We start from the raw sequence: 26,447 nt of genomic DNA, 5'->3' as shown, positions 1-26,447 counted from the left end.
GGCAACCTAATTATGGCAAATATATCTTTGTAATAATTCTTTTCTCAAGCGATATTTTTATGGCAGCCGGGTACTTAAAATCAATATTATTGTTAGGACTACCTGCAGTCGTCAAGTTGTGATTAGTTTTACAGGACTTACTAAAAGGTTCATAGAAATAAATGGTGTCCTTTGTATTTCCAAAGAGGAGCGCAGGAGAATAGTACCCAAAAAAATCTCTGATTCAAACAGAAAAAAATTCTCTCATAACCGAACTCGTGCGTTCCCAAGCAAAAGTATCCGTTCCAATGTCTAGAATAGTCTAATAATATATTATTCAGATGAAAATGAAGATTCCAGTTCTGACCCACATCATCCACATTGGTTAAGGGGTTGGTCTCTTCCTATTTCCCCGATCGTATTTAAGCTGTAACATGCCGTAGAATTCCATTTTACTTATAATAATAATTAATTAACAATAATTTATTCTAATTAAATTACTATTTATAAAAAAGCTTTTTATATTTTCAAAATATTTATTTTCAAAAACATTCTACATTCTTTATTATAAAAAATATTTATATATTTGATTTATTTATTCATGTAAGTACTGATAGATTTAAGGTTTATTTTAAGTTTTTATCTAATTAAATCAAATATATGTATACGATAAAACCTTTTGTAGATTGTATAAAAATACTTGTCATGTCGAAGTATAAAATTACAAAAGTTTCATTAAAGATTAAGAGGTTTCGTCGTGATGCACAATTGGAATGAATTGACATAATCTTTTAAAATTAATATTTATATAAAAATGCACATTTTCAATATATTTACATATTTACACATAAACTATCATACACAATACAATAAGATCAACTGGCAAGATTCATTATTTTTTATTTAATTAAATATTGGCCCATTGATTTATATTACATGATATATAAAATAAATTTATCATACTTTTTAAACATAAACTGTGAAATAAAAAATATTTGCATATGAATAATAAAATAAAACAACAAATAAAATCATCATTCTTCACAATAATAATAATAATTAATAAATAAAAAATATACATTATAAGGATTCAATGGTAAATAACAATGAGACCATATAATTTGTTTACTGTTTTTTTTTTCAGTTTACACTCTTAGAGAAATACATATGTGGAGCTGCAATGAATATCTATAAAACATGTTAAATAATAATAAAATGTAGCTAATTTGACAATATTTAATCTGTAAAATAATACAATTACAATTAACCATATCGCTAACATTGTTCTATTTATTGAAATTAATAAGGAACAGCCATTTACAAATTATAATATGTAAAGATTGATTAAATTAAAATGTTTAAATATTAATTTATCTATGACGTAATAAAATAATTTTTATATATAATTTATTATACATAATATGCAAATAGCGAAATTTGTTTATAACGCTTACGCAAAGAGATCAAATTGATAGAATTTATTAAAAAAAATGTATTTTTAATTCAATATAAATAGTAACTATTTCTCCCATATATAGATTTGGTCATAATCAAATTTCGCTATGAATATTTTTTCGTAAACTTAGTATCACACGCTCGTAGTATGTTTTTAATATCATGCTAATTTTACTTTTTTTATATACGTTAAATATACAAGTGAACACTAATAAGAATTACATCTAAGATGAATTTCATACGATGCCTTAAATTAACATTTACTTAATGTTTACTTTTTTTTCATAAAAATATTGCATATTTACAATAGAAAATCGACTTATATATAATTCACTGTACACTTATTGTCATTTTTATTTATTAAGGCTATTATTTAGACTAATACTGTAAGAACTTCAGCCGGCGAATTGGAATTGCTTCCGACGTTGTTGCCGCTACTCGGTAGCACATTCATGTTTATCACTCTTTTACCAAAGTCTTTATGGGCTGTGACATCGTCGAATACGCCCGCTGTGTTGTTTCTGATGTCAGGATTTTGAGCTTTATAAAGCAAAATTTGAGAACCCCTATGAGTGTGCGCCCGGCTTCCCGATGGGCTGGACAAAACTATCGAGTCACTCGACATTCCGGCTTCGGAAAGGGGACGCTGTTTGCCGCCATCGGCTGAGACTTGCGGTCCTGCTACCCCTCCTTTCAAGCAACTCATGCTTCCATTGAAAGAATTGCTAATTGTATCGTCCTTCAACGGATTAGCATATCTATAAAAATAATAACGTTATGATTAAGTTGTTGTACAAATGAGCCTTTAAATATATTTTTCAAAAGTGAGTATAATACCTTCTGAAATTCTCTTCGTTTTGAAGATTGTTAGATTTTTCATCGTCGTGATGCCGGTGACACGTTTCACCCGAAGCTGGTAGTGGAAGATTGCTCATTGAACGTGCTCGACGTCGCTGTTGAAGACAATAAAGAGCAGCTCCTCCTGCAGCAGCTAATCCAGCAACGGCCACACATACGAGAGCCACTAAATAACCGCTAGCTGAGCTTCCTTCGCTTATTACGGCCGTTTCTACTTTTACTTCAACAACAGCGGCCAAGATCGACAAGTTACTCTGCTTCCTTGATATGTGTTCACCAAGTACACGTACACCTTCAGCGATAGCATGCTCATTATCGTCCGATAATATCGACTGTAAGTAAATTAATATAAAGTGAAAACATTCTAATATGTTTAATTTGATTTGATTTGATAAACTTACAAGTGTGACTTCTATTGTGTCATTTGTATCTTTTTTAAGATCACAAAGTAACACGAGTGCTGGAGGAATAGTCGGCTCGCTGGCTGTTAAGTATCGGAGATGAGCAGCCGCTAATAGTGTTCTTAAAGCTCGGCAGACACCTTCAGTACTACTTCCACTGTTTAACGAAGCTTGAGCGACAACTAGAGTGACTCTAGCACATTTGTTTGATAGAATTGCCTGAAAGTGATTAATTAATAGTTAGACATGTAATTTTTTGTCAAAATTTAAACATTAGTATATATATTTTTCCAAAATATATACAGTAAAAAATATATCGGTATAATTACTTGATTTGGCCAACAATTAGCAGGAGCCGGTAAAGGAGGTGGAGCCACACGACGAGCTTCAACTGTTCTACATTCACCCATAGGTTCACAAGGACCCCGTAGACATGTATTTTCACCGACAGGAACACATACCTAAAATGTTTATTTATATTGTAGATTTAATTAATTTATTTATTTTAATAATTTTTTAAAATTTATTTAGCTAATATAGCTAATTTTTTGAAGGAATTAAAGCAAAAAATGTAAAGAAAGCCTAAAATTTTTAGTTGCTATGGTATAATTATCAGTTTATCATACTTTAAAACCGAACAATGAATCCATCAATCAATATAAAAGTCAATGATCAATTTTTCAATTCCAAAACCAGTTACACAGTTGAGTTCCTAAGCTCTCTGAGCCCAAGTGGATAATCACAGCATAAACTAAATCGCAAAGTTGGTAGTCCTATTAAGCTACTGATATATTTTGATCATTATACACACACACACACACACACACATATGGGATTGTGGCAGCAATCCTGATATATAAATATATTTAAAAGCAAGATGGATATAATTAAAAAAAGTATAACTTATTGGGCTAATATGATTATATATCTTACCGCATTAGTCTGACATATCCTCGAATGAGTCGCCATGCAGTCTGGTAATCCGCACCAAACTCGTGTACAAGCAGCTCTTCCATTGATACAAGCACATGTATTACATTGCCATTGCCAAGTAGCATTTGTAGCATAATATTGTCCACGCCATAAACAAGCACCTCCATCTCCGGCTACAGCTTCAGCGTTTGCTCCGCTGTCGGCTGACCATTCATCAGCATCTATCACTGAAATTAAGCACAACATTCAATTGAATTGTTATATAATGCTATATTTCAAATAAATTAATCGATAATACCTTGATCGCAAGTGGAACCTTCACGGCCTGGTGGGCAAAGGCATTGATAATGAGCTATGCCGTCCAAGCAAGTAGCTCCACGACCGCAAGGCGAAGAAGCACATTCATTAACGTTGATTCGACAATCGGGTCCGGAGAATCCTGGAGCACACTCACACAAGAACCAGTTGACACCGTCTATACACTTCCCTCCGTTATAGCATGGCTGAAAAAATAAATAAATAAATATAAGATTTTTAATGTTTTATTATATTTATGTACACTTTTTGAAGAATTATAATTATGTGGTGTATGAAAAATAGCAAGAAAATAATGTATAGCTTTAGAAAATGTTTTATTTTATAGAATCGTTGGAAAAATAAAAATTGACGCAACATGGGATGTGTGCCATGTATTGTTAGGAAAAAATAGTATTAAATAATATGTATATAGTTAAGGAATAAAGGTTACAACACATATTGTAAGCATTGTAGTTTATTTTATTTTCAGTAATTCGAAAAGAAAATACTGGCATTGTTCGGACTGTATTCAGATTTATATTATAAAAGCATCATTTACTTGTGAAACACATTCGTTGATGTCATTTTCGCAATGCATTCCTTCAAAGCCTTCTTTGCAAATACACGAGTAGTAATCTCCTGTATTAACACAAGTAGCGCCGTTCATACACGGATTTGATCTGAAATTTTTATACACAATTATAGAACATCCATTTTATGTAATGAAAAAATATAATAATTGAGTAAAAATTTACCTGCAAGCTGGCATTTTTGCTATTTGACAAGCCGTTCCGGTCCATTGCGGTGGACAGCGGCAAGAGAAAGTACTACCTAAATCTTGACACGTACCTCCGTTCTTGCACGTCGTATAATCGCAATGCGAGTCTTTCAAGTTACATGTTTTACCTAAATTAATAATTAAAACATTTTAAATTAATTAAATAATGCATTTTTGAAATAAGTAAATCAATAGATACAAACCTTTCCAACCATCTCTACATATGCAAGTAAAATCAGCTATACCGTCTGAGCATGTTCCGTTGTTACGACAGGGATTTGGATTGCATTCGTCGACGTCTGTGAGTATATTCAATGATTAGTACAAATATTTATAACTTATTTTATAAAACATGATTATGAACACGTACTTATATTGCAAACGTCTCCTTGGAAGCCTTCTTTGCATATGCATTTGAAAGAGTTGATTTTATCGACGCACGTTCCACCATTTTGGCATGGATTATATTTGCAATCGTTGATGTCTGAAATGTTAGAGATTATGTTATATACTTAGGTTATTTATTCAATAAAATATGGGTTTGAACATACTTTCATGGCAGTATTTTCCAGTAAATCCAGGATCACAAGCACAGTGAAATCCACCGGCTGGACGTGCAGCACAACGACCATGCTCACCGCAACCACCAGCGCAAACTTCGACTCCTAAAATTTTTGTAACACAAACTATTGTAGTAAAAAATAAAACAATACGTTTAGAATCAATATCAGACATGTCAATTATTTTTTTGTTAAAAGAAAGTAAATGTGAAATGCTTTGTAGTGGTATTTCAGTATGAATAAACGGTTATTATCGATGGTTGTATATGTAGTTTTGGCCGCTGCATGCATATAATTTGGGACTCTCTTGATTTGTCGTTAAGGAGATTTTTATATACATATACTTAGCGACTAATGCTTAGGATTGCCATATATACAAATACCGTTTCTCACTACCGTGCCGTAGTCAAAACATCAAAGTCATATAATTAACACGGATCCGCGTGTGATGCATGAAGCTAGTAAATGGTTTTATACTTAGCTAAATTTATATATTTATTATTTTTTGTTTTTTTTTAAATGTATACGTGTAAATATATGTAAAAACAATAGAACTATTAATTATATATCTATAAATCTCTATATTTGGTGGTATCCGTTTTACGCGGTCAAGAATAATAGCACTTTTTAAACCTTTTAACATGAAGTCGTTTCAGTTCACTTCTAGTCATTTTTAAAACTATTTTAAATTCCAAAAAATCTAAAATTATGTGCAATATGTTGGTAGGTATTACTATTTCTTTTGCATGTATGATTTTTTATAAATACAGAGAGTTTTAACCCTTAGAGTAGTGAGTTAATATATACACATTTGTTAATTTGTTAGCATACACCTAGGAGTGAGTTAATTTTACATATTTTTTCACAATTATTTCTGTTGCTAATTATTTATTAATATTTTATATTGCATTTATAGTAAATTATAGAAAAAACCCAGTGATTCTCAACGTTTTATTTTTTGATATATTTTACTACTTTTTGTTTTAGTATGTTTTAATAATTTATTTTACATATTTTTTGTATATTATTCCGATTCTGTAGATTTGTTTTAAATCAATTAATTTTCTTTATAAAACTAATATAAAATATATTTTGTTATGTTCCTTTATTTTGTAATTTATTAGTTACGAAAAAAATAAGAAAAATATTGTATAAATTTATTACTTTTTATTTTTTCAGTTATACATAAATGTAAATAAATAACTATTTGGGGTACATCAAAATAGTGAAAGGTTCGACCACCGTACATGTACGGCGATACCGCTCAAAGAGTTTATAGATTCAAATATTGGAAGCGCTGTAAAATTTCAGCGAGAATCAAAAATCATTTTAGCTTTTTCTATAGATTGGGGGGGGGGGGGGGTAAAAGTTAGTCATTTAGTGGTCGTTTTTTAATATTTTCATTTCATTTAGATTCATAATAGTTCATTCAATGACATGCCTTTTTCTGGCCAAATTCAGAGAGGTTGCTGTTTAGAATCCACGTCAAAAGCGATAAAATCGTGCCGTCGCCGTCACAATAAAAATGATCGGTTGAGACTTTTTATAATAATATACTAACAATAAGTGAGAAGCGAATGAAGCATATCTAAGCGGAATTTTGACCAATAGGAAAGCGTAAAAAACAATTATCCCTTCACAGAAGTAAAAAATTCACATCAAAAGCAATAATGCTTTTGACGTGAATTTTTGACTTCTGAGAACTGATAATTGTTGTTGCGCCTTCCTATTGACCAAAATTTAAGTTGAATACACTTTGATCGTTACGTTTATTAATTAATTAATTAATTGCACGTGTATGAAAAGTATTAAGCTTCGATTTACGCGATATTTCGTGGATGCAATATATAACCTGTAAATCGCAAATCGAAGTACAATAACTTTTTAAGTGAATTTTGTTGTGATTTTAGTGGTAGTTTTTTACCACGACTTTTATAGCAAAATTCACACCACAAAACTCGTGAAAAAACTCACACACATTAGTAAATGTGTTGTAAATTAATCTGAACTTTAAATACGACGTGGTATTATTATATTATCATTATTTTCTATACTGTTTGATTATCAGGAAAATACAAAATAAAAAAAATAACAGATAAAATAGCCGAGCTTAAGTAATAACAATGTTGACGCTAGATTCGCATGCAACGTGTGTTCGCGAACATCGCTTTTCTACAAGGCGAACAGGCGCGCAAACTGGCATTCATACGAATCCACGGGAGTCGGCCTCTACCAGCAAACGGAGCGGTCGGTGGTTTCTAATTTTTAAACACATACAATAAACACGATATCAGATTGCAAAGTTTTATAAACTTGTCTTTTTTAGGCATTGTTTTCGGGTAAAATGTTTATTACATTTAAAAAAACTGCTTTAAGGGAAAGATATAAAATAAATTAACTATCAAAAAGAGTGTTTATGAATAAAAATAAAAATAACAATGGGAACGACTAAGAATTTTCCTGGTGAATTTTATCTGATACTTTTGTGTACTTTCTGTCGGTTTTTCAACGGATACGATATAATATAATAATACGATCTGATGTTCTCTTATTGTTTTACCTGACAATTACACACATTACAAATGTACGAATTAGCGAAAATATTTTTCACCGTCGTCGCTGTAGCGGGGCAACGTTCCAAAAAGTATTTATTACGAATACACGAGTCGACCGTGAAATTGTGATGAGTTATCGTGTAAGGTGGGCATGTTACCTCGCAAATGGCGGCTTATTGGTCTGACGGGTTATTTATCCCCAGTTATTTCCTTCGCAGCATGACGCCGAAGGTTCAATCTGAGCGAATGCAAGATCATATCCAACCGATTCTTGGGTATGTATAAACGAATTATACGTATGTATGTGTGTACTCGTGAGCATCAGACCTCAAAAAAATTTAACGCGCCAACCAAAAAGTCCATCTCGCGCGAGAGAGAGACAATTCATAGACGTTGGATTTATTTTTCGATTTGTCTTTGTTCGAGCCAGTGTTTCTCAAACGAGCGTGAAGTTAACACACGTGTGTTATAATAGGAATTGTATCTTAAAAATGCGATCGCGTACAAAACGCGAGATGATTGATATTTTTTAAATTGAAATTGACAACCAAGCAAGAGTCGAGAGGAAAAAAATGAAACGCAAGCGTTGAAACAAGAATAAAAGAGTTATTGAGATGGAAAGTTTGTCTTAATAAATTGTGATACTGTATGGTGATTCTCAATTTTTGAGTTATTATGAATAACTCAAAATACAATGCAGTTTTTTAGACTATCACTAAAATACCATAAAACCGTAATATAGGTATCTATATATCACATATACAAATATATACAAATATAGTTACTACTTTTTGCTGGTTAACTGCTATAGTATTAATCAGAGTTTAATAAAACTTTACTGACAAATTGCCCTTATAAATATCTCAGCTTAGTTAGTTACCCAGTTTGCTCTGTTATCTTGTTTCAAAATGTACCTATTACTATAGCGTTTCATCATTTCATCACACATTAAACTGTGTATTTGCCACTAATATCATATTAATTGAAATAGTTCAAATAAATCGATATCCTCTCCTCCATCTCCTCTATCTCTTTAACTAATGAACACATTTCGACTCGCCTTTTTATTATTTAGATCCCATCACCATATGTCCGCCTTCCTATGCACATTCATCAATCTCTAATTTAGTCAGTGATTTCCAACCATTTTTTTACAAAAATTTATATTTATTTTATTGGTACGAGATCCAAAATTAACTGGTTTTACCATTGCTAAAAAATAGCACTACAAAAAAAGGAAGTTTTTCAATTATTGTATTATTTATTGTAGATTTTTTTGATCTCTTTACTTTTTATTTAAATTTTTTTAAATGGAGTTGTAAATTTTTAATTTTTATTCGTTTAAAAAAACATTTTTTTAAATTTTATATTATTAAATATTTTTGACAGTTTTAATTTTTTCGCTATGATTTTTTAAGGGAGCTACGAATTTTCCAAAAAATTTTTAGCCTCCATTTTCAAACAAGATGGTGGGTTGAACTTTATTAAGCAATAATACTTATTAAAAAAAATTAAATTAGTCAACGACTTTTAGCTTCCAATGGGCTTATATGTACCATTTTAAATAATATTATTTTTACCCGCATAAATAAATACATATGTATATGATAAAAAACATTTATATCAAAAACTGATTAAAATATAATAAAATAAGGTAGCAGATAAAGACTTTGTGTTGAGAGGCAATTGCGGATTAAGCAAAGACCTGTGAAACATTGTTAAGAGAAAAGGAGAATAATCTAATTTTAAATAAATAATCAGTTGAAGAATTGAATCATGGAAAGCTCTGGATAACTGCATTAACTACAGAGCAGTCCTGTACAATTGAAGCACATAGTCGAAAGTCGTGCTAGGTGGTAGGCGATCGTCAGACAGAACCGCTAATCCGAAGATTTATTCGACAATACTATTCCACTTTAATGGGACAACACAATCACGACAATTATGTGGAACGTCGAAACTCGAACCTAACAATTATTATAATTTTGCACCCATCCGTTCAGAAGTAACAATATAACCATGATAAATAATTTTCCACTATGAAGCGTCGCAGTTAATGAGAATCACGTCTTTGGCGAACACCACCTATGGAGGCGCAGATTATTTCGTACCGATTTGCAAAACGTCAATGCGCTGAAAAATATATAGTACCCATATACCAGGCGTTTTGCCAACTATGAATCACAAAACAGCATGGGTGCTACCTTCGGGTTTTTATTGCATTCCGCGGTGCGAAATCCGCTTTGACCGCGTGCAAATTGAAAATTGGAGATAATCAACGGAAGGAAAAATATTTACCATTGCACGGCGGTGAGTCGCAAGCAGCTCTTGGATGAGAACAGTTTCTTCCATTCCATCCAGCAGGACAGTGGCAATAGTAGTCTCCTTGAGTATTGAAACAAGCTGCGCCGTTCTCGCAAGGGTTCGGAGTGCAATGGTCTCGATCGTCCTGAAAAAATAAAACAATATTTATTAAATAAATAATATAATTATCAGTGTAAAGATACTAATAAAACTATTATTCTTTTGTTATTAAAATAGCATGCTATAATATATTCATTTAGTTTGTACATTGATAGTTAGGTTAACTCTTCGTTTATATTATTTTGATTTATTTATAGCAATTACAATACAGATGAAAATAATTAGGAGAGGCATAATTCGACCAGCTCCTCATAGCTAACACCGAATCTATGTTTGGGTCTAGCGAGCTCATTAAGGAATCGCTGCATTTTTTTCTTAAGCATACAAAGCCACTAAGACTAGTTCTCAATTATTCCTAGTTTTCAACCATTCAAATATTGAATAAAAAATGGACGAAGTATTCGAATATTTAAATATATTTGTGATATATTTTTTTCCGTTTTTAGCGATATTAATTTATTTAAGCAATTAGTGCAAAAATCAATTTAATGCCTGTAAAATATAATTTAATTATTTTCATTAATCATTAATTATTATTATATTTGTTAAACTTTTTGAATTTAATAAAATATATAACGGGTGGATCTTTCCAATATTTTATTTTGTACAACGAATTTCAGTCATAGTAGACACCACCGATAAACATTCTATTCACAAATGTTTTTCAAAAGTGTAAAAGCATTTTTTTGTTGAGAAGAAGCGTCTCAATGTCTTGTATTTTGAAACAAAATTAAGATGCATAAAGGACTATGAATTTTGGAGTGGATGTATAATACATAAATATAATCCTTTTCGCCAGTGCACTTTATATTTTATATACTTATTAAATAATTTAAATCATGTGTGTAGTGAGCGAAATAAATTATAAGCACGATAAACAAATCAAGCGTGACGCCACATAAAATGTCCATATCGGGCAGCGTAAATTGCGGCTTTATGTATGTGGATTATTACTATATGGTAAAAGTGGTTTTGCTCATATTTATACGCTGTTTGTACGAATAATATCTATACGCCCATATTAGGCGATTGTACTAAGGTGTCGATATTAAAAATGAGGATTTATCTAATGAGTATCATTTGTACGTGTCTACATTCTGATGTTATTAATAAAATAGCTTGAAAAAGGATAAAATGGCAACATTGATAGCTTTGATTAAAGTTTAAAATACAATAATTGAATTGTTATAATCGATCGATCATCGTTTCGATATTAACGATGCGCAGCTTGCATATCAATTTTCTCGCATATAATATTCGTTCAATGGCTTGCGAGAAAAGCGATAAATTGCCGTATTGAGTCGTTATGTTGGCAACAGTGTGCGGAAGACGCTTCATTTGAATAACCATAGACAATAATGCGCGGTGGGCGGGTCGGCCGCCGGCGAAAGGCGGACTCGTTGTCTATGGCTGCCCCTTTCAATAAGGAGCTTCGATATTTAATTAAAACGCATAACTATTTTCAACGTAAACAAACATAATAATTATGGACGTGTTATTACAAAATTAAATTATTATTATTATATGACAAATGTATGTATGTATGTACGCGAACGAGCACGTATTTGATTGTATTGAGAATTTTCACACGGTGAGGAAACCGTTTAGTGCTCACGTAGTATAATCTTCGGACATTCGTTATGCGCGTAATTGTTGGGCGAGGCAAGAATGGTATCAATTAAAATTGTCTAAATCGACGTTTCTTGTGTCTAAAGATCTATTGAACGGCTAACAAATGGTGACGCTTTTCGCCAGAAAGCGTTTCCGCTTTAATAAGAGAAAATTAAAATTTATATCGTATTACAATGTTTTATAGATGTGCTATCTGTTTGTGAAAAAATATATAAGGAGCTATAAAATATTACGGCAACAAAAATGCAACCCTTACCGCTCTCCATGAAAAGAATTACGGTGTGTTTGACCAATATTACCCTAGAAAATTGCAATACTTAAAAGAAAATATAAATCGAAAAGGCAGCTTGCTTAAAAAAAGTTTAAATACTAAGGGAATGGCGATCTCATACCACAGCTACTACTTTAGGTATAGAGAATTTGAAAATCCGTGAAACTGTAAGGTTTTGGAGAATTGTCGGCTCTCAGCGGTGCAAAAACTTCAGCTCATGATCGAAATATATTCTAAAATATTATCGTCGATATTTCTATATCTGAAAAAATATCAATGGTATCGGGTAAAAGTTCAACAACGTCTATCTCAGCATCTGAATCATCGTTATCTAAGCTACTGTTTTATCACTTAGTAGGTAATGAGTTAAAAAAACATTAAACTAATTTTAGTTTTACCTATCTATTTCGTATTTTTTATTACTATATCAGTAACATACTTGTTTAAACTGGAAACTATGAATTTAATATTTTAGAGAATACCGTATTTGCTTTCATACCATTCAATCATCCTACACATAGCCACGTGTACACATATAGTTGATTTCAAGTTTAGAATTGCACGTCACGTATCCACGCTCTCACAAAGATAGAACGTACGAATGGTAAACAGTTAATAAGCTTTAGAGAGAGAGATGTGTCGCTGATAGTCTTCTGTTGTATAATAACAGACGATCGGTTTGCATACACAATTATTGCGCTCGGATTTATGTTAACAGCCATTATGGTCCTGTCGGCACCACTGTTCTGGCCGAGTGGAGTTACGAGCACAATGAGGGAGCAACAACGAGCGCCGGCCAACATTATCTCCAACAGATCAATTGGGATGCGATTTATCTGCTTTGCCACGATGGCTGACCGCTGGGGATCTATAGAACCACCTCTTATACACTAAACTCGATTGAAGCGTCTGTCTACTGAGTAATTAGCCTGTACGCCCCCGCGTGTCTACATAATAAAGCAATCCCTACAATTCTCAAGTCTCTACAATATTTACATATGGGATAAATAAAATTTTTTTCAACACCCTTACAGAGCAATGGGAGTAATTTATCCGAGCCGTTAATTCACACGAAAGTTTTCGACGAACAAAGATATCTTTATCCACAAAACGTCCATGTGGCATAATTGATGACCGACTAATTTAACATCCCAATGAGTGATATTCAGCAGCCGAGTGGCGATGAATCACATGTCTTATTCTAGAAGTAATGACGTTTTATGAGCGACTGGTTGTATTGAAAGTCACACGGTAGTGAATTTAATAATTAAAACTGGCACAGTGACGTCATTTCAGCTTTTTTTAGGACAGACGAAAGTTGACCAGTCAATATTTCCACTTCATTAAGATTCATAGTATTTCATTTAATGAGATGCATTTTTCTGACCAAATTAATGGGGGTCCTTGTTTAGAATCCATTTTTTATATATTATTTGGCTTTTGTGGATTTTTTAAAATCAATTTATATTTTATATAAAATTAATATAATTTTTTTTTTGTTATGTAAATTTATTTCGTACATTATTTTCTATAAAGATCACCATTAAATCAAATTAAAAAAGTATTATACAAATTTATTATTTTTTCAATTATATATGTATATATATATAGCTATTTGGGGTACCACAAAACAATAAAAGATAGACCACCGTACATGTACGGCGATACCGCTCAAAGAGTTATTATTAATATAAATCCAAATATTGAACGCGCTGTAAAATTCCAGCAAGAATCAAACACAAACACCATTTCAACTTTTTTAAGGGAGGTGGAGAGGGGAGGGAGGGCAAAATTAGCCATTCAGTTGTCGTTTTTTAATATTTCCATTTCATTATTTCTCTGGCCAAATTCAATGTTTAGAATCCACGTCAAAAGCAATAAAATTGTGCCGTCGTCGTAGCAGTGAAAACGCTCAAAAATATTTTTGTATATTGAAAATATATTTTGTATTTTGAAAATATTTTTTTTAACTGGTGAAAATATTTTTTTTCAGATTTTCAATGATTTGCTTTCATCAAGTTTCATAATATTTTATTAAATGACTGGGCAAACGCCCCCACCTGGTCCCCCCAAATGATTCTATGAAAATATTTAACTGATGAGTATATTGGATGCTATTAATTATAATATAGAAAAATCTGTAATAAAATGTTTTAAATTTAATACCTACAATAATAATATCAACGATTAACTAATCATACTAATAATGTAGCATGATAAAAAAATACACGTGCAAAAAACAATGGTGTATAATTGTTACTACTACATTAACTTACCTTATAGTAGAAAAATCGTGGAAGCTATGATCCGGAAAGACATGTAAATACATTAAATGTTATCTTATCGTACTACTATACATTTTTTATTCAGATTGTAACCAAAAGGGGAGTAATGTGCCAGAGCACGTGTGGCAGCACTGGCGCTCGAAAATCTCTTTTGACGCGGCCGACGCCGTTTCAGCATCTCCGCGAGGCCAATTTGGCTGATGATTTGGGAGTATATTGTCGGACAATCAATCGATATCTCGCGACGATCGGAATTTTGTTCTCCGCGTCACCATATAACACCGCAACAATGGATCTTGTCGAGATCACAGCTCGCCGCGATACAAACAACGCCAGCGCTCCTCAAGCGGCGGGCCGCTCGCGGTTTTACACGTCTGGCCGGCAACAATGGCCAAGTAGTGAAGGCTCGCGAGGAGCAGATGGGCAGTGTAGATTACGAGCTTCGATCCGGCCCGACTTTATAATTGGATGATAGCGGCCAATACGAGATTGAGATGGCGGGCCGGAGATAGGAGGTCGCCGTGGTAGCGGCGGGCCGGGAAAGGTGGGATCATAATTAGCGGATCATGAGGTCGTTATTTGTCAACGGGATGCTGTGGGGCCCCGTCGTCATACTCTCCTCTCGGCCGATATGTCGACTATTACGACGATAGATATCGGATCTTATCGAAGCGAGCTTTTGTAGACGGATAATCCGACACAGATTATTCAGTGCTCAATACTTTAAAACCATACACAATGGATAACTTTGAGAAAATTAGGTAGTAGCACTGAGCAGTGAGTAGATTTATGTTACTGACTATTATATTAGTGACAATAGAACGTATAAAGTAATTACAACAAATTTCGATTCAATGAACAAACCATAAGAAACAAAACCTCTTAAAAATTCACAAAATTATAATACTATAATATAATAAAGATAAAAATTGTAATCAGATGAACCTCCATCTTAATCACCAAACAAAGTAAAAACTGTTTTTAAAAGGTAACGATTTTAGTAATTAGAATAATTAAAGAAAAATGTAGTAAGTAAATTTAAAAAAAATGTAAATTATTTAGATCACTTTGAACACGTATTATATATTTTTCGTTTAAAAAATCTATGATCCTTTTTTTCCGTCAAATCCTGAAATTTAAATGCCACACCTCTGAGCCTATATTAGTGATTTATTCACGTGATAAAATAAATATATCACCAGTTATTAGTTGGAGGTAAGAAGAAATCACTTAAAAATAAAAAAATCAAATTAATTAATTTACTGCAATAGATTGTGTTTCTTCTAGAGAATTTCTCGAATAAAAAAAAAACAAATTGATTATTACTCATTTCTTATGAAATGATTTTTGTTAAAAATTACATTCGTACGAATATTTTTAAATGTTTTAAAGTCGCTGCAATTTAAAAACAAGCTGTAGCTTAAGATCCATCAAATTCACAGCTGCATTCAGAGCAGGTAGTAAAAAAAGGTACAGGGATTTACGATGAATACGCAGAAAATATTGTTTCACTATGTAAGTTTTATGACCGACTCTCGGAATAACGATTAAAAAACATTTCGTTTCGACTTCCATTAACATTTTCCAGTCAACAAAAAATTAGGAATACAAGAATCAATGACTAAAGAATGATTATATTATAGTATTTGGCAAGGATTCGTTCGCCAGCTAAATAAAACAACAGATATATGATGACATTTTTTTTTATAATAATATCATATGCGAGAAAGTTGTTCAATTAAAAATGTTATTTAAGTTAAACATAAATTAAATATTTTATTCCGCCAGAACGGTAGCGATAACAATTATATTGTGGCCTGTCAATAAAGAAGAATCTGGAGATATAGAAATTTTAATTAAAAGACCTCAAATCATTATCTAGATTTTCCGCAATAAACTTTGAACCTGGAAGCTGAGAAGAGTCGCCAAGTTTACTCGAACAAGAGTCATCAACGACACGCAGAATAACAATATAGTGATCAATATATTTGCGAAGAACACGCATCATAACAAATCTAAACAAGGTATGTCTTTAGATTTGGTCGCTATTTTAAATTAATTGTGTTCGTGATGGACGACGCAATTCGAACAGAATCAGGACACAGTCGTGGCTCAAATCGGATATCTGACCCAGCGAGAGAGAGAGGATTCGTTTAAAAAATGACGACCCTTGTGCAACTCTCTCGCGGCGACCGGCCGTTGCGAAATCTCTATAGTTTTATCCATTTTTTCCATCGGCTCCCAGAAATCGTGGGAAAATGGCTGCCGCCGGTCGCTCTCGAGCGGGGAGATTTCGCGAACCGCCATGACCTATAAAATTTATGGCCGTTAGAGTAATTACTGTCAGATTATCCGCAATTATGTTTCGACCCGCCCGTGCACGACCTCGCCGAACTTGATTTATCATTTGACATACGGCGGCCATTTTGTTTTTGGGCGCAATTTATTAAACTAGAGCGCACATTATCTGCTATATTTTTTATCGAGAACTATAAGGAATGCAACTTATGTGGAAAAAGTAAGCCGTGCCTTACTTGTGGTGTACATCCATCATATATCCTACTATATTATATATAAGAAAGGCTTTTATGCGCAAAATAAAAAGGCATATCACTGATGGATCTGGCATATAGACAGTTTGATGGTTCATGATGAAAACTAGCAATATGACTTTGAGACATGCAGATTTTATTTATAGAGATATTCATGTAAGAATAAGTAAACATACATGAACATATAATATTGAGAAGAATCATATGTTTGTAGACTTTTGTTATTCGTATGATTGCGTTAACATGTTAACTGCCATGGTATTCACTACTGCCCGGTAAAATTTAATTGCGAAAAACAATCTGTTTGCGCCATCGGTTACTTCCATGGTCGAATTTAACACTAAATGGTCCCGACATGATATTTTATAGTCAAATAATATTTTTTTTTATAATCTGTAATAAATACTATTTTTTTTGCAAATACTGAATAGCTGATTTTCTAAAATTTTGCTTGAGAGATAACATGTTAAAAGAGAAACACATATAATTTGGGTATACATATGTAAGTGCTCATCTGTTCCAGTAAACATATTATGAGTTCAAGAAATACTATCTAAACCCTTTAGGGTGTAATCTAAAGAATGTCAAGGAGACGCATTATCTCCCGTATTGCTTAATATAGAGTATACGGCTATTGAATGTAGTTTAAATATTATTTTATATAAAGTTTTTACGTCAAATAAAAAAAATGCATTAAGATGAAACTGCGATGAAACTGCGAAGAAAATAGAATTTATAAAATAACTGTGCTATTTAATGATTGCTGTTTAAGTCAGAATAAAAAAATATGATATCAGTCGTAATGAGTTGCTAAAAAATAAAATACAGCACTATTTTAGTGACAGATAATTCGAGAGATTAGTTGATTAGATTGGATTTAATATATGAAAATAAAGAAAAAAGAATGGAAAATGCTATAATTTATAAAAAAAATAAAAGAAAAATTAAAAATAAAAATTGATCTCATAAAATATCAGAAGGCAAAATTAATTTAGAAAAAAATATATAGTTTCAGATTAAGAAAAATACTTATGAGTGAGTCAAAATTAGAAGGTAACAAAATTAAAATATGACAAAGAGCTTTGTATTTTTTTTACATATTTTTAAATATAATTTTTATAAGTCTTAAGAAAAAATATTGTAAAGCTTTTGATTCATTAAGAAAATCACAACAAACAAGTAGCATTGAATAATGCATATAATAAAACGGTTAGTATTATTATTAATATAGGATCAGTTAATAATTATAAGTAGTTAATAAAGATATATAGTCGTTAATATTTTTAATTACATTACATTTTTACAATTTTGTTGTTGAATATGAGCTAAAGAAGCTTTTTAAAAATAACTTTTAATTCCTTACACGTACAACCTAGCTCGATTTTTATTAACCGTGAGATTAGGAAAATTTAGGTAAGCCTAATCTGTGATGATCGATTGGAATTATAATTATATAATAATCACTAATTCTGATCTTCCAGATACAATAGAAATTAAAATCATTAAGATCCAAATGAGACTCAAACACAGTTTTTTAGGTCAATAGTCAGAAACTTATGAAGCATATTATTGTTTTATTTTAAAATAGCAACATTAAATTAAAATATAACTAACCATTGCATCTGAATAAAATTTAATATAAAAATATATTTTAATAATTACTAATCACTAACTATTTATGTAAATTACTGAAATCTCAATAATAAAACTGGTCGTTTAATTAAATTAATGACTAACATCAAAGCAAATATCATGTAATTTTTAATGAATTTTTAAATACTGTAATTTTGAAGAGAGCCCAATTAATTATAAGTTTTTAGCACATGTATTAAATAAACTATATACAAAATTACTAGAGTAATCACGCAGTTAAAAAAATATAAATGTAAAATTTCAATTTAAATTTATCTCAATATGATCAGTCAATTTTATAGGTTTATTAATTTATGTTAAAATATTGGTTCAAATTTATTCGCTTTATATTTCTAGTCCAAAAAATAACCGATACATTTACTGTGTAATTTATGCAATGAGCAAAATTGATAACTATAATAGTTTACATTACAGGATAGACAAAAAATGTATAGTTTATTTTAATTCATTGAACTTTTCACAGCCTTTCTTTTCTAACAGGTATTTTATGGTGTGACTTTTAGTTGCAATCGAGTTGTTTTCTTTTTTTTAATAAATACATGTAAGACTTTCATAGAATATATTATTAATATCAGAAGTGTGAGAGTATAGTTTAATTTACTAAAACCCAAAAATCTAGTTAGAAATTTACATTTAAAGTCATTGATATAATATTTCAACAAAAATATTTTTATAATATCTCGACACTTTTTTAGCTATGTATATATTACAGTTAATGTGTATTTTGAGTGTAGATATATGAACATATATTTTCACTGACATTTCAGTGAAATCATATCGAAATAAATTTTCATATAATAAATTTAAATAAATATGACATTTTAGAGCAACATTTTATATCTACTGAAAAAAAAATATTTAGATAGGATTTCACTGAAACAGTGAAATTATATTTATAATAATTTAATACCTTTTAACCATGATTATAGAGTAAGAGAAATTTATTATGAGTCGAAGGATTATTATTTTTTGTTTCATATGGTTCGTTCACGTTTTTTTGTTGTTGTGCATATTTATAAATTTCCTAAAATTGTTTAATAAATAAATTGCAAATCTTACTTCGCACTGTGAGCCCGTAAAACCAACTGGACAGATGCATCTGTAGGAGTTGACTTGGTCGACGCATTCTCCTCCGTTTAGGCAAGGATTTGAGGCGCAGTCGTTTATGTCAGTAGCGCAATCTCTCCCTGAAAGTTCATCAAATTTCTGTGATAACAAACAATCAATTTTATGTATTGTGCAGTGTTGTACTATATTACCTGTGTATCCTGGTTGGCAAGCACAATGATAATCGTTGACCAGATCTATGCAAGTGGCGCCATGTTGACACTGTCCCACGCAGTCGTTGATGTTATGGTCACATCGCCTTCCCGTCCACCCTCGACGACATCGACACTGATAGCTACCGGCTAAATTCACGCAAGATACTGCATTGATGCAGGGTTCGGACACGCATTCATCAACATCTAAAAATACAACATAAATGTATTAAATAAAAAAGTAAATGTCTCATTTCAACACTGCCATATTTGGAAAATCGATTTGCGAACTGACATCGTATAATTTGAAACGTGGAACTGTAGATAAGATATCTGATTAAATACAAATAATGCATACCAAACTGACAAAGGTCTCCTTCCCATGACGATGGACAAGCGCATTGAAATCCATTTTCCAGATCGATACAAGTCCCTCCGTTTTGACACGGTGCTGAAGCGCATTCGTCGATATCTGCAATTAAAAAGGTTATTCGTTAGTACTTATACAATTATTTTATTTATGTTTGACTAATATCTATCGACACAGTTTTACTGTATGCTAAATTCCGATCAATTAATTCAAGGCTTTGATGGTGATATTATTTTTCTTGTGAATGACATTCGTTGCAAAACGAACATTAGGTTTGATCTGACGCATAAATTCAATAGCAAGACAATGTTAATAAATAATATATGTAGCGTTGCATTGCTATGGGTTGTGTGGTACGTACCCTTGAGTTGGCTACACGTGTGAAAATAAATCTGGGTGGCCATCGTCAAAAAATTTATTTACTTTCGACGGATTAAACATACGTTAGTGTCAAAGAATTATCGTTCCCGCATCGAACGTTCCAAATGTAATAATAGAATCGTTTAACACTTTCGCATTTCCAACCGGCCGTAGATTGTGGACGAACCGATTATTTTTTCGCTCACACTTTGAGAGCGATTACAATACACACCCACCCAGTATTTAATGGTCGCTTGCACAATCGCCATTGGCGTTGAGAAACACTCGTTATTATTATTCAGCAACAGCACTTAATTCCAGTCCGGAACGAAGATCGAGTGCCATTGTATTTGGATCGATTGAAAGTGTTGCAAATATTCAAAGCAAATGGTGCAAACATCTGTGAAAAAATATAATTGAACCCGCCATTACCCTTCACTTGTAATTTATGAGCTTCGATAGACATTAACATTCCAAAACAAGATAATAAGATACATCGTATAAAAACGGAATAAAACATTGTTTTAAGATTGGCTACTGTTAGTTTATTGCGTCTTAGTAATCATGGAGCCGCGGAAAAGAGAAACATACACATAGTTATCTTAAAAAATTCACAAAAATATTTTATAAAATCATTAAATCAGGTCTAAGTAAAATGTTAAAAATTAAGAAAAACTGCAGAGCTGAGAATTTATAGTAGTTTTATTATTTTTATCAGCTACTTATGACGCATGGTTTTGTCGAGATATACTAGTAATTTATAATACTTTTTGTAACTAATATTTTATCAATAATTCATCAGAATCTTGAATATTTTATATTAAAAATAGATTGTGGTTTTTAAGATATACATTAACATATATCTCTAGATATCGATAAAAATATCGCTCAAAAGAGTGAAAGATGTATTTTCCATTGAACTTTCAATAATTCTTTTTATTTCTTTTATAGCTATCAATTTTATTGTAAAAGTAGAAATACAAAAATACAACAACAAAAACACGTATAACGGATTATAATGATTCTTTTAGCAGCAAATTCAATGATAATTTTGGCTCAGGTCAGTTATGGGAAAATTAGTTCATAATGAATGTGAAGTAAGTCATTTAATATTGACTTATAAAGTAATCGTAAAATTCCAACAGCATATAAAATTTTATCACTCGGATGCTTAAAAGCATATTATATAATTTTTGATTTAGGATTAAAATATGTTTTAGAACAAAATTATGCAAAAGTCTACTTATCTAAAAATAATATATATGACTTATTTCACTTTCATAATAACTGGCTCAATAACAATATGCAGTAAACGACGTTTTTTAAAGATACAGTTTTTTAATATTTGAAGATATATTTTGTGTAAAATGATTTTGAAATAATTGAGATGCCAATGAGACATACAACTTATTTATTCGTACCTTACATAGTGTTGCAAAAATACTCTTGAGTAATTTATATTAAAAAGAACTCGTGTATTGGTTGTAAATGCGTCTTATAAAATGTATCTTGCTTAAAAAAAGAATTAAGCAATATTATTATTATTTCTCAGACATGATGTATTTGCCACTAAATTCCGTTAAATTTACATTTTTATTTTAAGACTTTCCTAATATCAAAAAAATAGCATTTCTATTAAAGAAAAACTTGAAGAAGTACAAGAGCAAGTAATGTAATGTATTCTATTTATATAAAAAATATTATTCTGTAAATATATGTATGTGTTTTTATTTATCTTTAATCTTCTTTTACTAACAAATTAAATTACCATTTTTTCACTATTAAATGTTTATTTAAAAATCGGACTAGTTTAGTTTGAGTAGGATTTGATTCAGTTTCTGCAGCCAGGACATCATCGTTTATCTTTACTGATCTCCTACATCCAGAACTTGATATCGTAATTTCCTATTCAATTTTTTTAAAACCATTTTTGTCATTCTGGTATATCTAATGAATAACTTACTACTTCACAAATGATTTTATTAGATTTATTTCTAATAAATAGTTTACTTATTAAAAATTCTGCCATCGTAAATTTTGGGGCTATTTTTTAACAAAATACATACTCTGATATCATCAGCTAAAGCAAGACTGACTGTAAAAACTTAAATTAAATTAAATTCAGCGTGAAATGATTTTCAAAAACGTTTAAAAGATACTCACTATAATATTAATATATTAAAATATAAAACATACAATTTAAAATAAAGTAAAAAAATATTAAAAAATATTAAGGGTACCCAAAAGGACGTTTTTATACTGAATAACTTTAACGGTCAATTTTGACTTATTTGTTGTTCGGGTTACTGTTTGGATTAACATATGGAGAGTTCATTACAAACATAACAAAAAAAAACACCCTAAGTTTCAATGGAAAATTTCGATTTTACCCTATTGAATATGTTGAAGATTTTTTGACTTGTCTTATTTTAAAATGTTGTTCAAAAAATTATACGACTTTTTATAAAGAAAATGCTAAATGCAATTTTTGCACATACATATATAAAGAAACCATAAAAAATAGACATTAGCATATAATTTATAATATGTATATTTCAGTCATTACATTTAGATAGATAAAAAACACAGAATCGAAGCGTAAATTTTGAACTAAATTTTTTCTAAGACAACAATTTAGAGCTTGAAATAATGAGCAGTCCGATGATTGAGAAGCTTTGAAGAAAAAAACAACACGCGGTTATCTAACTTATAAAGTATGGTATATGTCTAACGAGCATAACATTTTTTTCGATACATAATTCGTATTATTGGAATGGCGGTTGACCGAAATTATTTTCGATGATTCGAAATTCTCACGCACCTTGTTTTCCCGCCCATCCCGCCCAACAGCGGTGCCAAACCTTTCAATTAAAACCGAACAAAAAACTATTGTGCAACATCGTCGAAATTAATCGTATGGCAATTATTATTGTTCGCCCGAAAAAAAATGTTATTTACGACTGGAAATCGTGAAACGAATTAAACGTTGACGTGTCACTGTTGCCACTGGTAATTTTCGGTATCAAAAACTCGGGTCATCTTTTTGTATTATTGTTATTATTATCATTCGGCGATTATGATTGTGATAAAGGCCGTTCTGGGAAAAAAGTGACTAGCCCCATGTCAGTTTCATAATAACAAGGCGAGGAAAGTAATTTAATGACGATTTAGCACCTTTGTACGTAAATCAGGCGCTTCGTAATCGTCTGTTAGAAATGCAGGTGTGATAAACCATTCTATAAGATAATATATGTTTCTCATATAAGTTTTAACTCAGAGATTGACATGGATTTAAGGAGCAAGCAGATTTGAATGCTATCCCAAGAGTGACGACTCTAAATATTTTATGTTGATTATTTTTAATAATTATTGCACCTGCTTGACCACATCTGACACACCGCATCGTATCCTGACTATTCATTATTTCCAAAATGAAATAAAAAAGTGTTGAAAAATCAGAATCCAGCATTGTCGATTGAATGTTGCGTTGTCATTGTTTGTAATTGATAATTGGTTTGGCTACCTGCTCCCGACTGAACAAGGAAAAAATGTGTGACCACCTTTACTTGTGGGAAACGTCAACCATCGATCGACTTAAAATTCTCGAAGATCGTTTAACCTCGCGCATACTAATTGGGGTCTTTTGAAGTTGTGAATATTCATCTCTGGTAAAGCGAGATGAATATTCACATGGAGCGTCGGCCATGCTGGATGTTATTGAGGACCTCCAGTGGTTAAACTCCGCGGGTATAATTAGAGGGACCATTCTTCGTGGCCGTCAGGTCCCCAAATTAAAGGCTCAAAAGCGGAAGACCTGAAATGAAACAGCCGACAATGAAAACCAGAGGCGGCCATCAGAAACGAATGAAATAAGAATTACGCTCTTATTTAAAAAAAGGTGATTTATTCGAATCCAGCGATGCTAGCTTCTCAAACTGTGATTCTGATACATAACTGTTAATTAAACTACAATGTAATTAATGAAATAGCAAAAATTGTTATATAATATAAAGAACATACTTTTCAAAAGTAACAGAATAAATATTTTCTTTGGTATTCTACATTTCAATTACAATATCTAATCTTTAGAATAATAAATTCATATATTATTTATGAGTATAAACGATTTTCACTAAAGATATAATTATTAATTAAAATTGTTTGCAGAACGGATGTAGTAGTATTATGAACATTAAACTTTTACTATGATCGTCATGAATAATAAATAATCGGATACATAATCACCATAAATAATTTAATGGCATTTATTTTACAGTCACATCAATATTGAATTATTTTGATATAAAACGACTTTTACACTGTATTTTTAATCGAATGTTATGCGTTAGATTTTATGTTAGCTTCAGGCAAAGAGTTATATATATTCAATATACTATGTTTACAAGCAATTCATTTGAATGTAAATACCTAGTTGTAATGCTTTAGTGGTCTTTTACAGTTTTTATGGTATCATTACTAGACATGAAGAAATGTTGAACAAATGAGCTTCTATTATAAATCAGACATATTTTACATTTTCTTTTTAAAATAATAATTTTAGTGATTTTATGCTAATAAGAATCTTGTTATCTAGAAATGACTGTCGTTTTTTTAAATATAAGTTCTACAGTCTTTTGTGCTTTGATAGTTAGGTATAGCACATATGGACTCCCCATCCTGATATTTAAAAAAAATTAGGCAGCAAAATTTACAATACCAGATTTTTAACCAAATGAACATTTTTACAAAATTGCATGTTATGAATTTCTTTAAAACAATTAGGTACTTAAGACCATTAAAAACATTTGTGAAGTGATAAGTGATTGACTAAATATCCGTAAATGTCAAAAATGGTTAAAATTATTTTGAATGAGAAATTACGATATCAAATATATGGAAGCGAGAGATTAGTAAAGATGATGTATTGGCTGCAGAAATAAAAACAATTCCTACTCAAACTATTCATCAGCAGGACAAGAAATTATACCGATCCAATTCATAAAAAAGGTAAGTTGTGGAGATAAGGTGTATGAGTTTCACACAAATGTAGCAAAGTAAAAAATTTTTAAACAATGACGTTTTATTTTGATTGTCTTTGAATTAATTTTAGAATTAGAATTAATATTTGTACAATAGATACAAAAATATTTATTTATGAATTTTTATTGAATTTTAGTCAAAAGTAAGTAATGTAACATCTCTAATATATATTCAAGACATCACAGGTATTTTTTACTATCTACGCTTCCTTCAGAATTAACGATTGAGAATCGAACAATAAAATGATGCTCTGCGCTTTCAGAGCATGTGCGAAAATGGCCAGCTCTAACCATCGTTTCTGACACGCATTACCAGCATGCATGAGCTTCAACCAGAAGTAATGGCCAGGGTCGACGCATAAATATGTAATTTCATGTAGTGCCGTGGAAATGGCGCGATTTGGATGCGCCTAGACGCTTCCACCACTAGACGCTGATTCATGATCTTCGCTATGGGAAGCTGGAGCAAAAGCAGCCATCGGGCAATAAACAACGTTAGCGCATGTATTCTTCTTATTCTTCTTCCACATAACATTTATTTGTAAAGTTCTTGTGGGAATATCCTAACAATGATCAGATTTTGATTATTTCTCGGATTTTAATAAACGAAAACATATTTGTTTTAATGGCTCTGTTATATATTCATGTATTCAACGAGTCTTTATCCGCAATCCGATTCGTCCATACATCAGCAAAACATGACAGTGAAAACAACAGTTTAACGAAGTTGAGTGAAAAAGTAAATTAGTGTTGTTCTAACTATCTCCAAACGCCATGCTTACAACT

The 26,447-nt window shown here is 31.2% G+C and overlaps 1 protein-coding gene across 1 annotated transcript in view; it reads right to left on the bottom strand.

Annotated features, from left to right (window-relative positions):
• Nucleotides 1-1,784: 1,784 nt before the first annotated feature.
• Nucleotides 1,785-26,447, bottom strand: part of Ser (protein serrate) — a 234,395-nt gene continuing 209,732 nt past the window's right edge. Inside the window, exons 9-23 of the mRNA XM_088194899.1 lie at nucleotides 20,251-20,364; nucleotides 19,893-20,099; nucleotides 19,693-19,820; nucleotides 10,115-10,265; nucleotides 5,253-5,366; nucleotides 5,072-5,185; nucleotides 4,905-5,000; nucleotides 4,679-4,829; nucleotides 4,483-4,603; nucleotides 3,925-4,129; nucleotides 3,627-3,853; nucleotides 3,023-3,154; nucleotides 2,694-2,912; nucleotides 2,272-2,624; nucleotides 1,785-2,192 (exon numbers count right to left, since the gene is read on the bottom strand). Coding sequence (XP_088051025.1) covers nucleotides 1,808-2,192; nucleotides 2,272-2,624; nucleotides 2,694-2,912; nucleotides 3,023-3,154; nucleotides 3,627-3,853; nucleotides 3,925-4,129; nucleotides 4,483-4,603; nucleotides 4,679-4,829; nucleotides 4,905-5,000; nucleotides 5,072-5,185; nucleotides 5,253-5,366; nucleotides 10,115-10,265; nucleotides 19,693-19,820; nucleotides 19,893-20,099; nucleotides 20,251-20,364 — 2,717 coding nt within the window. The 3' untranslated portion in view covers nucleotides 1,785-1,807. The remainder of the gene's footprint in view (nucleotides 2,193-2,271; nucleotides 2,625-2,693; nucleotides 2,913-3,022; nucleotides 3,155-3,626; nucleotides 3,854-3,924; nucleotides 4,130-4,482; nucleotides 4,604-4,678; nucleotides 4,830-4,904; nucleotides 5,001-5,071; nucleotides 5,186-5,252; nucleotides 5,367-10,114; nucleotides 10,266-19,692; nucleotides 19,821-19,892; nucleotides 20,100-20,250; nucleotides 20,365-26,447) is intronic.

This window comes from Plectrocnemia conspersa, unplaced genomic scaffold, assembly GCF_051122295.1.
Source record: "Plectrocnemia conspersa isolate PC_06_02 unplaced genomic scaffold, ASM5112229v1 ptg000010l, whole genome shotgun sequence".
Taxonomy (NCBI): Eukaryota; Metazoa; Arthropoda; class Insecta; order Trichoptera; family Polycentropodidae; genus Plectrocnemia; species Plectrocnemia conspersa.
Note: the sequence above shows the minus strand (reverse complement) of the source record. Positions and strands in the feature narration are given on the sequence as shown.